General features: G+C 40.0%; 1 protein-coding gene across 3 annotated transcripts in view; it reads right to left on the reverse strand.

Annotated features, from left to right (window-relative positions):
- Positions 1 to 14,403, reverse strand: part of ITCH (itchy E3 ubiquitin protein ligase) — a 139,229-nt gene that overhangs the window by 9,422 nt on the left and 115,404 nt on the right. For all 3 annotated transcript variants that reach the window (XM_025399430.1, XM_025399428.1, XM_025399431.1), the window contains 3 exons: positions 6,145 to 6,265; positions 5,625 to 5,729; positions 3,140 to 3,236 (listed from right to left, as the gene is read on the reverse strand). In XM_025399430.1, coding sequence (XP_025255215.1) covers positions 3,140 to 3,236; positions 5,625 to 5,729; positions 6,145 to 6,265 — 323 coding nt within the window. The remainder of the gene's footprint in view (positions 1 to 3,139; positions 3,237 to 5,624; positions 5,730 to 6,144; positions 6,266 to 14,403) is intronic.

Genomic DNA, 14,403 nt, shown 5'->3' on the forward strand with positions numbered 1-14,403 from the left:
TCACTATGTTGGCCAGGCTGGTCTCAAACTCCTGGCCTTAAGAGGTCTACCCATCTCAGACTCCCAACAACCATATGATCCAGCAATCCCACTATGGGGTATTCTCTAAAGAAAAGGAAATCAGTATGTCAAAGAGACATCTGCACTCCCATGTCTACTGCAGCACCATTCACAAGCCAAGATAGGGAATCAACTTACGTGTCCATCATCAGGTAAATGGATAAAGAAAATGTAATGTGGTATATAAACAAACTGGAATACTATTCAGCCATTTAAAAGAGCAAAATTCTGTCATTTATGACAACATAGATGAACATGGAGGACATTGTAAGTGACATAAGCCAAGCTCTCATCATGTGAAAGCTAAAAAAGCCAATCTCATAGAAGTACAAAGTAGAACGGTGATTACTACGGAAGGGTGGCAGGAAGGAGGGGAGAGTCAAAGGTTGGTTAATAGATACACAAGTACAGATCGGCAGGAAGAATAAGTTCTGGTGTTCTACAGCACTATACAATGACTATAATCAACAACAATTTATTGCGTGTGTGTATGTATATATATGTGTGTGTGTGTATATAAAAATATATAAATAAATAAATATATATATATATATATATTTTTTTTTTTTTTGCATTTTTCATAGAGAAGGGGTTTTACCACAATGGCCAGGCTGGTCTTGAACTCCTGACCTCAGGTGATCCGCCTGCCTTGGCCTCCCAAAGTGCTGGGATTACATGCGTGAGCCACCACGTCCAGTGTATGTATTTTTAAGATAGGGTCTCACTCTCACTCTGTCACTGAGACTGGAGTGCAGTGGCATGACCTTGGCTCACTGCAACCTTCACCTCCAAGGCTCAAGTGATCTTCCCACCTCAACCTCCTGAATAGAAGGGACTATAGGCGTGTACCACCATGCTCAGCTAATTTCTAAATTTTCTGTAGAGACAGGGTCTCCCTATATTGCCCAGTCTTGTCTCAAACCCCTGGGCTTGTGTGTTCCTCCTGTCTCAGCCTCCCGAAGTGCTGGGATTACAGGTGTGAACCACTGTGCCTGGCCTGTATGTTTATAAAGAGTTAGAAAAGTGAGTTTTGAATGTTCGCAACAGAAAGAATTGATAAATGTTTGAGGTGATGGATATGCTAATTACCCCGACTTGATCATTACATATTGTATACATGTATCAAAATAAAAACTGTACCCCTAAATATGTACAATTTTGTCAATTAAGAACAATTTAAAAAGTAAAAAAGAATAAAGATTTGAAACTAAAACAAACAAAATAAACTAGATAGCCTCTAAAATTCTCCAAACTACAATCTCACTGTTTCTGTCTTCTAACAAAAACTTTCCTAGAAGTCACCCTTCTGAGACCTCTCTGCAGCACTGAAGAAGTGCTCTGCAGCACTTCTACTTGCTTCTCAGACAGTATGCTATTTCTTTCTTCTTCTCATTCTCTGGTCTCTCCTTTAAATTGGGTTCCAGGCTAATTCCATCTTTTCTTTTCCTTTAAGATGAAGTCTCACTCTGTCGCCAGGCTGGAGTGCAGTGGTGTGATCTCAGTTCACTGCAACCTCTGCCTCCTCCCAGGTTCAAGCGATTCTCCTGCCGCAGCCTCCTGAGTAGCTGGGGCTACAAGTGTGCGTCACCACACCCAGCTAATTTTTGTATTTTTAGTAGAGACGGGGTTTCACCACGTCGCCCCAGCTGTTCTCAAACTCCTGAGCTCAAGCGATCCACCCACCTCGGCCTCCAAAAGTGCTGGGATTACAGGCGTAAGGCTGTGCCTGGCCTAGGCTATTTCCTTCTGTCTTATTCCTACATGCAGATGGTTCTAGGCATTAGCCTTCTACTCCTCTCTGTATTCTATTTCTGCCCGAGACCACACATTCTCACAGCATCAAATGTCACTGCTCTGATGATTCAACTTCTTCTGTTTCCTCTTAACTCTAACTCATATATTGTTACCTCTACAGCTGCTCCCCTGGTGTTTTCTACTTGGTTTTCTGGCAGTTACCTTAAATTCAGCAGGTTCTAAGCTGTTCAGCATCCTCCCCCAACATCTACAACCATGCATACTCTTTATACTTCCTGACTTCTCCATTGTTCCATGTTCTATAACATGACAATTATTGCTGATACCCCTCTCTTACACTTTATTTTCTATTAAGCTCTCTACCTGTTTCTACCTTTGGAACTTTCTCTAGCATCTACCCTCTCTTTTCTATTTCCGTCTCCTGAGATCAGGTTCTCATCATTGCTGCAACGATTTCTTCTTATCTCTAGGCCCTCACCATCTTTTAATCCACCCTGTATCTTCCTATCAAATCTTCCTAAACGCAGCTTGAGCAAGTTTTCCTCTCTTCAAAAAGTTCCACAGCTTCCAATACCCTCACAGTAATAACCAAATTCTTTTGATCTGGTTTAAAGTCTTTTCTAAACTGGTTCCATGCTCTGTATTCAAAATTACCTGCTTAGTTCTCCTAATTTTAACTCTGCTTCACCTGAAGTAGGCTTAGGGATCATAACTTCTCTGTGTATCTTCCTATGGTACTTGGGATAATGTTGGTATTAAGGAAATACTTGAATTTACTTTAATAATTTATTGTTTGGTAACAAAGTAAATATTGCCACAGTCACTCATCTCAATATTCATTTTAAGCAGCAGATTGCTGTGTAACAGGCACTTTGCCAGGGGCAAAAAATAAAAAGATGAAGAAGATATGAATCCATATCTCAAAGAACTCCCTGTCTCCCAGGGAAGAGTAGTTTTAAACACAATACAGAAACTACAATCCACTATTGTATTATACAATGATCTTCTCACATTGTTAAATAATACAACCAATAATGATTGACTCATAAGAGACACATGTTTGGCAAATCACTAAATGAAGAGATTTACATACAGAAGACTGCTGTCCTAATGAGTTAGCTGTGGGTTCTAGCTTGAGGGTTAAAAATTTCTAGAGGTAAGGACTAAAACTTATTTTAAAGGTTATACAAATCCACGCTAACTGGGAATAGTTAAGAAAATGGTTATCCTTGTCTTTGTTGCTTCTGATATGCTGTATACACATTCATGTAAAGCAGCATGATAAACAGTTTTCTGTATAGGAAAAGTGATCCTGTATACATACCCATGAGATCAGCAAATCCTCCTAGTGGCAATCGGCAGGTTCCAGTAACAAACTGTAGAAGTCTCATTCTCTTCTCATTATCAATTTCTTTAACAAACTGTTAAAAGTATATTTAAAGAGATATATATGTCATATGTTACATTCGGCACACTAAATAAGAAAGAAAAATAATGATTTCAGATCTTTTACTCTTTTTAGAGGTGAGGTCTTGTTCTGTGGCCCAGGCTGGGGTGCAGTGGTACAATCATAGCTCATTGCAGCCTCTAACTCCTGGGCAGCAGGCAATCCTCCCGCCTCAGTCTCCAGAGTATTTGGGACTATAGGAGCAAGCCACTGTATCTAGCTCATTTCAAATCTTAAAGGAACCCCTGGTGTCCACTGCATTAGATAATTACTTAACCCAACACTATGGATGGAGGACCATTTCCATGTTTATCAAAGCCCCAGCAACCTTTCCTTATATAACTCTTAGGACAATATACTTAAAGGGATATATAAAAAGTAAGATGGACTGAGACCAAGAGCTCCTTACTCATGAAGTTTTAAGATTAGCTCTTCTAGGGCAGCCCTTCCTGTGACTCCCCATCCCACCACCACCCCCCAGCCCCAGATCTGCCTGTCCTATAGGATATTCATGTGGCTACACAGGATAGAGACCTTGAGTCAGTATAGACTTTTTGGTTTAATAAACAACTTTAATGAAATTCACAGAATTCTGAAGCAGGATATATCCCAATAACCTCCTCTTCTCAATGTTCTTTAGGTTTTGGTACAGCTACACATAGCTAGAATCATGTGGTTTTTATTTCATACAATTCTGACTCAAAACAAAAGGTTTCTAGAGAATGTTTCTAGCCTGTAGTATAACTGTTTTGCCTCAACCAAAAACTTTTTTGTAAGGAATAATTTTTATCCTATTGTACTATTATCAATTATCCTACAATTGTAACCTTACTTGTAACAGAAGCTCAGTTTATCTTTAAGTTTCTCATATGAATTTCTTTACATGTATAGCAGATTTTTAAATTTAATTTTTTAAATTGTTGTAAAATATACATGACATAAATTCTTGATTTTAACCATTTTGAGTGTAATTTAATAACATTAAGTACATTCACACTGTTGTGCAACCATCAACACTATTTCCAACTTTTTCATCATCCCAAGTAAAAACTATGTATACATTAAACACAACTTCCCATTTTTGTTCCCTGCAGCTTCTGGTAACCCATATTCTACTTTCTGCCTCTATGAATTTGCCCATTCTAGTAACCTCATGTAAGTGGAATTATACAATATTTGTCCATTTGTGTCTGGCTTACTTTGCTTATCTGTAGCACATACCAAAAATCTCATTATTTTTTAGCACTGAATAATATTCAACTCAAGATATTTTTGACTTATGATGGATGTACAGGATAAAACTCCTTTACAAGTCCAGGAGCATCTGTATATGTATATACCACATTTTGTGTGGGTAAATGGATGATGAATACTGGTATACAAGTATCTGTTTGAGTCTCTGCTTTCAATTTTTTGGGCTGTATACCAAGGGTTGGAATTCCTGGATCTTATGTTAATTCTATGTTTAACTTTTTGAGGAACCACCAAACTATTTCCACAGTGGTGTGGTATTTCACACTATCACCAGCAATGCACCCTTGGCAATGGTTGTTTTCTCCACTTTAAAAATAATACTAAGTATGATGTGATATCTCATTGTGTTGTTTTCATTTTTGTTTTTGAGATGGAGTCTCACTCTGTCGCCTAGGCTGGAGAGCAGTAGTGTGATCTTGGCTCACTGCAACCTCTGCCTCCTGGGTTCAAGTGATTCTCCTGCCTCGGCCTCCCAAGTAGCTGAGATTACAGGCATGCGCCACCACGCCTGGCTAATTTCGTCATGTTAGCCAGGATGGTCTTGATCTCCTGACCTCGTGATCCACCCGCCTCGGCCTCCCAAAGTGCTGGGATTACAGGTGTGCGCCACAGCACCCAGCCTCATTGTGGTTTTGATTTGCATTTCTCTAACGATTAATGATGTTGAACATCATTTACTATGGTTACGGCAGACATTTTTAGAGAGGTACCATTATGATCCTAAATCACGTCTCTTAAATTTTGCCTTCTGAACATTATATAATTAATGAAGTATAAATGATATAAAAAAAAAAACAAAAAACAAAAACATATTACAGGCAGTCCTATAAAACCTCAAAACCATTTAAATAAAATGTAGGTAAATTTTATCATCTGGAATTGTCTTACACTCTACTCTGGACAAAGATGCAAGGTATGTGTGGCTTACTTGGCAATAGTCTTAAAAGGATGCTGTTATAATCTGTATTCATTTATTATAATGCATATGATGGACTAAGGGGTCTATATACACTGGTACATTTTGAGCTGTGACTCATTTCCATATGTGGTAAGCAAATTCTAAAAAATTATGCTGTGTCAACTAATAGAAATAAATTTAAAAACAAACCTGCCAAAACCACATGATTTGTTTGCTGGTCCTCGTATAATGACGGTAGATGGCATGTCTTTGCCAGTCATTCAAATCAATCTCTTGCATTCCACATAAAAGGACCTTTAGGGATGAAAAAGACAAATTGTTTCCTTAGGTCACTGTACAAAAACAGCTGGACATAAACAAGGAAAGACGAAGATTAAGCAAAGTTTTAGAAAAACAATCAGTAGGCTTTGACTTATCAACTATACATCAAGAATTATATCTACATTGCTCATGAAGGCAAGGTTCCAAGCACGGTGTCATATATATACATATTCAGGGAAGTAAGTCACTCAATTGTAGAGAAGCTCTAATATTTGTACTTTTGCGGGGGTAATACTATTTTCTTTAACCACTGGGGATGTTTCAAAACATTTTGCGCCAGTATAAAAAGTATTACAGTAACAGGAAAGATGGGAAAGTGAGTTAAAAGCAGACAACCGAAGGCATTATTTACTAGCATGGTACAGGGGAATGAAGGAAAACTCATTACCTCTAATTCCTTTGCATCAAAGTATTGCACATATTGCTGGGGAAGAATTTCATTAAAGCCCTCAAAGAAAGCTTGTGTCTGTTCTTCAACACCTCGAGACAACCTCCATTCAGCTACCATTCTGGCAAACAAATATAAAAAAAACCTATCAGGAAGTTTAGATCTTATCTTTAAATTCTGAGTATAAAAATAAATTTTAAAAAATTACAAAAAACTTAAAATATATTCAAAAGTAGAATATAATGAACCCCCTGTACACATGTCCAAGCTTCATCACAATGCCCATCTATTTCATTTATGTCCCTATTCATACCCTAGATATCACATAATTTCATTTCTTTTATTTGAGATGAGGTCTCACTCTGTCACTTGAGCTGAAGCACAGTGGCACAATCTTGGCTCACTGCAGTCTTGACCTCCTGGGCTCAAGCAATCCTCCTACCTCGGCCTCCTGAGTAGCTGGGAATATAGGTGTGCAACACCACGCCTGGCTAACTTTTGGTTTCGTGTGTACAGGGTCTCTCTGTGTTGCCAAGGTTGGTTTTAAACACCTGGCCTCATGTGATCTTCCTGCCTCGGCCACCCAAACTGCTAGGATTACAAGCGTGTGCCACCATGGCCAAGCCATATAATTTATTTTCTTTTATTTTGTTTTTGTTTTTTGAGACAGGGTCGCATTCTGTCGCCCAGGCTGGAGTGCAACGATACAATCTGGGCTCACTGCAGCCTCCACCTTCCAGGTTCAATCGGTTCCAGGTATCAGCCTCCCGAGTAGCTGGCATTACAAAGGTGTGCGCCACCACGCCCAACTAATTTTTGTATTTTTAGTAGAGATGGGGGTTTCATCACGTTGGCCAGGCTGGTCTTGAACTCCTGACCTCAAGTGATCCGCCTGCCTTCTCCCAAAGTGCTGGGATTACAGGCGTGAGCCACCATGTCCGGCCCAAACAATTTCATTTTGAACAGATACTTCAGTATATGTCTCTACAACATGAGGATTATTTTTTAAAACATAAAGCATAAAAACATGACCGCATCATTATTTATAAACCTAGAATTCTAAATCTAGTGACAATATCCTTCAAAAAATGAAAGTGAAATAAAGATGTTTTCATATAAAAGCTGAAAAAATGTAATGCCAGGAGATGCACATGAAGTGAAACGGTAAATAAAGGTTTTTTTTTTTTTAAGCCAAAGGGAAATGATCTTATATTTAAAAAAAAAAAAAAAAAAAGAATCTGAGGAAAGAAATAAGGAGAACCAGAAATAGTAATGTGAGTAAATATAAGAATATTTTTGAAAATGGTTAAAAATTAAAGCAAGAGTAACAGTAACAAAGTATTATATTTGTAACATGTAGAAATAATATATGACAACAACAGCACCAACAGCTGGAGTGAGGTAAATGGAATTATATTATTATGAGCTTCTTTTCTTTTTCTTGAGACGAAGTCTCACTCCTGTCCCCTAGGCTGGAGTGCAATGGCATAATCTCAGCTTACTGCAACCTCCGCCTCCTGGGTTCAAGTGATTATCCTGCCTCAGCCTCCCAAGTAGCTGGGATTACAGGTGCCTACTACCACGCCAGGCTAATTTGTGTGTGTGTGTGTGTGTGTGTGTGTATATATATATATATATATATATATTTTTTTTTTTTTTTTTTTTTTTGAGACAGAGTCTTGCTTTGTCGCCCAGGCTGGAGTGCCGTGGCTGGATCTCAGCTCACTGCTAGCTCTGCCTCCCGGGTTTACGTCATTCTCCTGCCTCAGCCTCCCGAGTAGCTGGGACTACAGGTGCCCGCCACCTCGCCTGGCTAGTTTTTTTGTATTTTTTTTCTTTTTAGTGGAGACGGGGTTCCACCATGTTGGCCAGGCTGCTCTTGAACTCCTGACCTCAGGCAATCCACCAGCCTTAGCCTCCCAAAGTTCTGAAATTACAGGAGTGAGCCACGGCACTTGGCCTATGAGCTTCTTATATTGTGCAAGAAGTAGTGTTTGGGTCAACAGGGATGTTACAGATGCATATTATCATAATCAGTACAGTAACCACTAAAATTAAACAAAGAGGTATAGCTAAAAACCCAACAGAAGAGCTAAAAAAGAAAGTAAAAATTGCTTTATTAATTCAAAGAAAGCAAGAAAGAACAAAGTTGGGAAAAACAAGAAACAAATAGCAAGGTGAGACAAATAGCAAAACAAATAGCAATGGTTAGACAAAAGTCCAACCAAATCAGCAATAAAATTAACATAAATGTACTGAACACTCCAATTATAGAGATTATCAGGATAAAAATAATTAGACTTAAGAAATACTTCTAAATACAATGAGAGTGGCTGGGAGTGTGATTACATCTGTAATCCCAGCACCGTGGGAGGCTGAGGCAGGTGGATCCCTTGGGCGCAGGAGTTCAAGACCACCCTGGGCAACATGGTGAAACATCTCGCCATGTGGGTGTGGTGGCACATGCCTGCAGTCCCAACTGCTTGAGGGCTGAGGCAAGAGGATTGCTTGAACTTCCAGAAGTGGAGACTGCAGTGAGCCAAGATTTCGCCACTGCACTCCAGCCTGGGTGACAAAATGAGACCCTGTCTCAAAAAAATAATAAAAATAAAACATAATAAATAAATAAATACAAATAAAATAAAGTAGTGAAAAAACACAACATTCCAAAATTTGTGGCTGGGCACAGCAGCTCACGCCTGTAATCCAGGCACTCTGGGAGGCTGAGGCAGGCGGATCACCTGAGTTCAAGAGCTCAAGACCAGCCTGGCCAACATGGCGAAACCTTGTCTCTATTAAAAATACAAAAATTAGCCAGGTGCGGTGGCGGGTGCCTGTAATCACAGCTGCTTGGGAGGCTGAGGCAAGAGAATCGCTTGAACCCAGGAGATGGAAGTTAAAGTAAGCCAAGATTGTACCTCTGCACTCCAGCCTGGATGACAGAGCAAGACTCCGTCGCAGGGAAAACAACAACAACAACAACAAAAAATTTGTGGGCTGATAAAAAAGGATGAGTTTGTGTCCTTTGTAGGGACATGGATGCAGCTGGAAACCATCATTCTTAGCAAACTATCACAAGAACAGAAAACCAAACACCGCATGTTCTCACTCATAGGTGGGAACTGAACAATGAGATCACCAATGAGATCACTTGGACTCAGGAAGGGGAACATCACACACCGGGGCCTATCATGGGGAGGGGGTAGGGGGGAGGGATTGCATTGGGAGTTATACCTGATGTAAATGACGAGTTGATGGGTGCAGCACACCAACATGGCACAAGTATACATATGTAACAAACCTGCACGTTATGCACATGTACCCTACAACTTAAAGTATAATAATAATAAATAAATTAAAAAATATATATTTTCCAAATACACATAATTTTTAATTCAAAAAAAAAAAAATTTGTGGGCTGGATGAGGTGGCTCATGCCTATAATTCCAGCACTTTGGGAGACAAAGGTGGGAGGATTGTTTGAATCCAGGAGTTTGAGACCAGCCTGGGCAACATATTGAGACCCATCTCCTACAATAAATAAATAAGTTAGCCAGGCATGGCAGCACATGCCTGTGGTTCCAGCTACTTGGGAGGCTGAGGTAGGAGGATATCTGGAGCTCAGGAGGTTGAGGCTACAGTGAGCCATGACTCTACCACTACACTCCAACCTGGGCAACAGAGTGAGACTCCATCTCAAAAAAATAAATAAATAAATAAATTGTGAGGATACATAAATACTTAGTTGGAAATCTGCAGCTTTAAGTCCTTATATTAGAAAACAGAATGTGGGAGGACAGCTTGAGGCAAGGAGTCTGAGACCAGCCTGTGCAAAATAGCAAGACCACATTTCTACAAAAATAAAAACCACCAAAAAATTTGCTGGGCACGGTGGCTTGTGCCTACAGTTCCAGCTACTCAGGAGGAAAAGGTAAGATGACGGAGGGAGAGGGAGGGAAGAAGGGAAACAGAAAAGTTTCTAAAATCAATGATCTGAAATATTTAAGAACTCCTACAATCACAAATAAAAAGACAACCCAATTTTAGAATGCATAAAAGATTTGGATATACACATCAGAAAAGAAGAGCTACAAATGATGAATATGCACAGAAAAACGTACTCAACGCTATTAGTCAAGGAAAAAATGGAAATTAAAACCACGAAATACTACTGACAATGATGAATTGGCAAGAACGTGAGGCAACTTTCAAATATTGCTAGTAGGACTGTAAAATGGCAAAAACACTTTGGGAAACTTTGGCAGTTTCTAATAAAGTCAAACACCTTCCCAGCGATTTCACTCCTAGGTATTTACTAAAGAAAAATATGTCCACAAAAAGACACCACAAGAATGTTTATAGCAGCTTTACTCATAATAGCCCCAGACTGGGAAACAACCAAAACATTTATCACTAACAGAATGGATAAACAAATTTTGAGATATAAACAGCATGGGATATTTCTCAGCAATAAAAAGGAATAAAATACTGATATAAACAATATGGCTGAATCTCACAAACACCAAATAAAAGAAAAAATCAGACACTAAAAGCTAGATATAAGACTACATACTCTATGATTCCATTTTAGGAAATTTAAGATCAGAAACAGTTATAGAAATAGAACTAAATAGAAATGGTTACCTACCTCTGGGGCTGGGAGAAGGGAGGTGTATATTGGCCCCTTATGGGGTCCAGAATAGAAAAAAAAAGTTCCACAATTTGGGTCATGTTTACATGGACATGGTGCTATATGGAATAGTGTTTACAGAATTGGTAATTAAATGAGTGATCTAGCACAACTTCTATCCATAAAATGCTCACATTTGGGCTGATACATATATTTGTCAAAATTCAACATGTACACTTAAGATCAGTGCATTTTACTCTAAGGAAATTATACTTCTTAAAAAATACTAAAAACCCCCCAAACTCTGAAATTTTAAGCAAGCCATTATTGAAGCAGATACTAAAAATCTTTTTAGCTGCCCATTATCTTAAAATGTTATATTACCAGCAACAAAACTATTGAGGAACATAGTACATCCTTGGTTACTTGGAATCTTGAATCATTACCTCTCTGGAATGCTATATATGTCATAAAAAAATCTAGACATATCATAACAAAAAAACTGGAGAATGACAAAAACAAACTGACTACATTTTAAAAGGATATTTCAAAATAAACTTTTAAAAGGATAGATTGTTTTCCAACAAATAATGACTGTTCACTGTGTTAAACAGTGTACTTTCAATCATGGAGGGAAAACCCAGGCAAGAAATGCAGAACCTGGAACTTAAGAAGTAGATATGCAAAATTTAACCCTGACTGGAAAGAATTGCTATTGAGAAGGTATGAATGAACTATTAGCTCTTGAGACTAGAAATATGAACCAATGGAAATAATTAGAAAGGATATACTATAAAACTTCATTTTAATTATAATTTTACCCAACCTTATGATATGGTTTGGCTCTGTGTCCCCACCCAAATCTCATCTTGTAGCTCCCATAATTCCCATGTGTTATGGGAGAGAACCAGTGGGAGATAACTGAATCATGGGGACAGGTCTTTCCCGTGTTGTTCTCATTATAGTGAATAAGTCTCACAAGATCTAATGGTTTTAAAATGAGAGTTTCCCAGGACAAGCTCTCTCTTTGCCTGCTGCCATTCATGTAAGATATGACTTGCTCCTTCTTGCCTTCCACCATGATTATGAGGCCTCCCCAGCCATGTGGAACTGTAAGTCCATTAAAACTCTTTCTTTTGTAAATGGTCCACTCTCGGGTACATCTTATCAGCAGCGTGATAACAGTAAATTGTTACCAGGAGCAGGGTGCTGCTGAAGATACCTGAAAACGTGGATGCAACTTTAGTACAGTCCCAGCTACTCAGGAGGGTAGCAGGCAGAGGTGGAACAGTTTGGATGGCTCAGAAGAAGACAGGAAAACGTGGGAAAGTTTGGAACTTCCTACAGACTTGTTGAATAGCTTTGACCAAAATGCTGACGGCAATATGGACAAAAAAGTTCAGGCTGAGGTGTTCTCAGATGAAAATGAGAAACTTTTTGGGAAACAGAGCAAAGGTGACTCTCGGTATGTTTTAGCAAAGAGACTGGCAGCATTTTGCCCCTGTGCTAGAGGCTGGTGGAACTTTGTACTTGAGAGAGATGATTTAGGGTATCTGGTGGAATAAATTTCTACACAGCAAAGCATTCAATAGGAGACTTGGTGCTGTTAAAGGCATTCAGTTTTGTAAGGGAAGCAGGGCATAAAAGTTTGGAAAATTTGCAGCCTGACAACGCAATAGAAAAGAAAATCTCATTTTCTGAGGAGAAATTCAAGCTGGCTGCAGAAATTTGTATAAGTAATGAGGACCCGAATGTTAATCCCCAAAACACTGGGGAAAATGTCTACAGGGCACGTCAGAGGTCGTCATGGCAGCCCCTCCTATCACAAGCCTGTAGGCCTAGGAGGAAAAAATGGTTTTGTGGGCCGGGCCCAGGGTCCCCATGCTGTGTGCCCTCTGGGGACTTGGTGCCCTGTTTCCAAGCCGCTCCAGTGTGACTAAAAGCGACCAAGGTACAGCCCAGGCTGTTGCTTCAGAGGGTGGAAGCCCCAAGACTTAGCAGCTTCCACATGGTGTTGAGCCTGAGGGTGCACAGAAGGCAAAAATTGAGGTTTGGGAACCTCCATCTAGATTTCAGAAGGCATACGGAAACGCCTAGATGCCCAAGCAAAATTCTGCTGCAGGGGCAGAGCACTCACAGAGAACCTCTGCTAGGACAGTGCGAAGGGGAAATGTGAAGTTGGAGGCCCATACAGAGTCCCTACTGGGGCACTGCCAAGTGGAGTTGTGAGAAGGGGGCAACCGTCCTCCAGACCCCAGAATGGTATATCCACCAACAGCTTGGATCATGAGACTGGAAAAACCACAGACACTCAACGCCAGCCCATGAAAGCAGCTGGTGGGAGGCTATACCCTGCAAAGCCACAAGGGCAATGTTGCCAATGCCATGGGAGGCTACCTCTTACATCAGGGTGACGTGCATGTAAGACATGGAGTCAAAAGAGATCATTTTGGAGCTTGAAGATTTGACTGCCCTGCTGGATTTCAAATCTGCATGAGGCCTGTACATAGGATATTACATGCAGCTCCTTTGTTTTGGTCAATTTCTCCCATTTGGAATGGCTGTATTTACCCAATGCCTGTTATCCCCCAGTATATGTAAGAAGTAACAAAGTTGCTTTTAATTTTACAGGCTCATAGGTGGAAGGGACTTCCTTGTCCCAGATGAGACTTTGGACTGTGGACTTTTGAGTTAATGCTGAAATGAGTTAAGACTTTGGGGGACTGTTGAGAAGGCATGATTAGTTTTGAAATGTGAACACATGAGATTTGGGAGGCGCCAGGGGCAGAATGATATGGTTTGGCTCTGTGTCCTCACCCAAATCTCATCTTGTAGCTCCCATAATTCCCACGTGTTGTGAGAGAGAATCAGTGGGAGATAACTGAATCATGGGGGTGGGTCTTTCCCATGCTGTTTGCATGACAGTGAATATGTCTCACAAGATATGATATGGTCATTTTTTTTTTTTTTAGACGGAGTCTCGCTCTGTCATCAGGCTGGAGTGCAGTGGTGCTATCTTGGCTCACTGCAAACTCCGCCTCCTGGGTTCAAGCCATTCTCCTGCCTCTGCCTCCCTAGTAGCTGGGATTACTGGCACATGCCACCACACCCAGCTAATTTTTGTATTTTTAGTAGAGATGGGGTTTCACCATATTGGCCAGGATGGTGTCAATCTCCTGACTTCGTGATCTGCCTGCTTTGGTCTTCCAAAGTGCTGGGATTACAGGCGTGAGCCACCGTGCCCGGCCAATGATGAGGTTTTAAAAACAGGAGTTTCCCTGTACAAGCTCTCTCTTTGCCTGCTGCCATCCATGTAAGATGTGACTTGCCCCTCCTTGCCTTCCACCGTGAGTGTGAGGCCTCCCCAGCCTCGTGAAACTGTAAGTCCATTAAACCTCTTTCTTTTGTAAATTGGCTAGTCTTGGGTATGTCTTTATCAGCAGCGGGAAAGTGGATTAATACACCTTACAATATTCCCTGTGAAAATATCTGCATATATATTTGAGATTCTTTTTAATGACTTGTTATACAGCGTAGTTACAGAATTGATATTTAAAAGAGTAATCCTGCATGACTTTTATCCTTAAACTCTTTTAAAAACACTTTTTGAAAAAAAAACTTTTTAGAAA

This window comes from Theropithecus gelada, chromosome 10 (genome assembly GCF_003255815.1).
Source record: "Theropithecus gelada isolate Dixy chromosome 10, Tgel_1.0, whole genome shotgun sequence".
In the NCBI taxonomy this organism is placed as follows: Eukaryota; Metazoa; Chordata; class Mammalia; order Primates; family Cercopithecidae; genus Theropithecus; species Theropithecus gelada.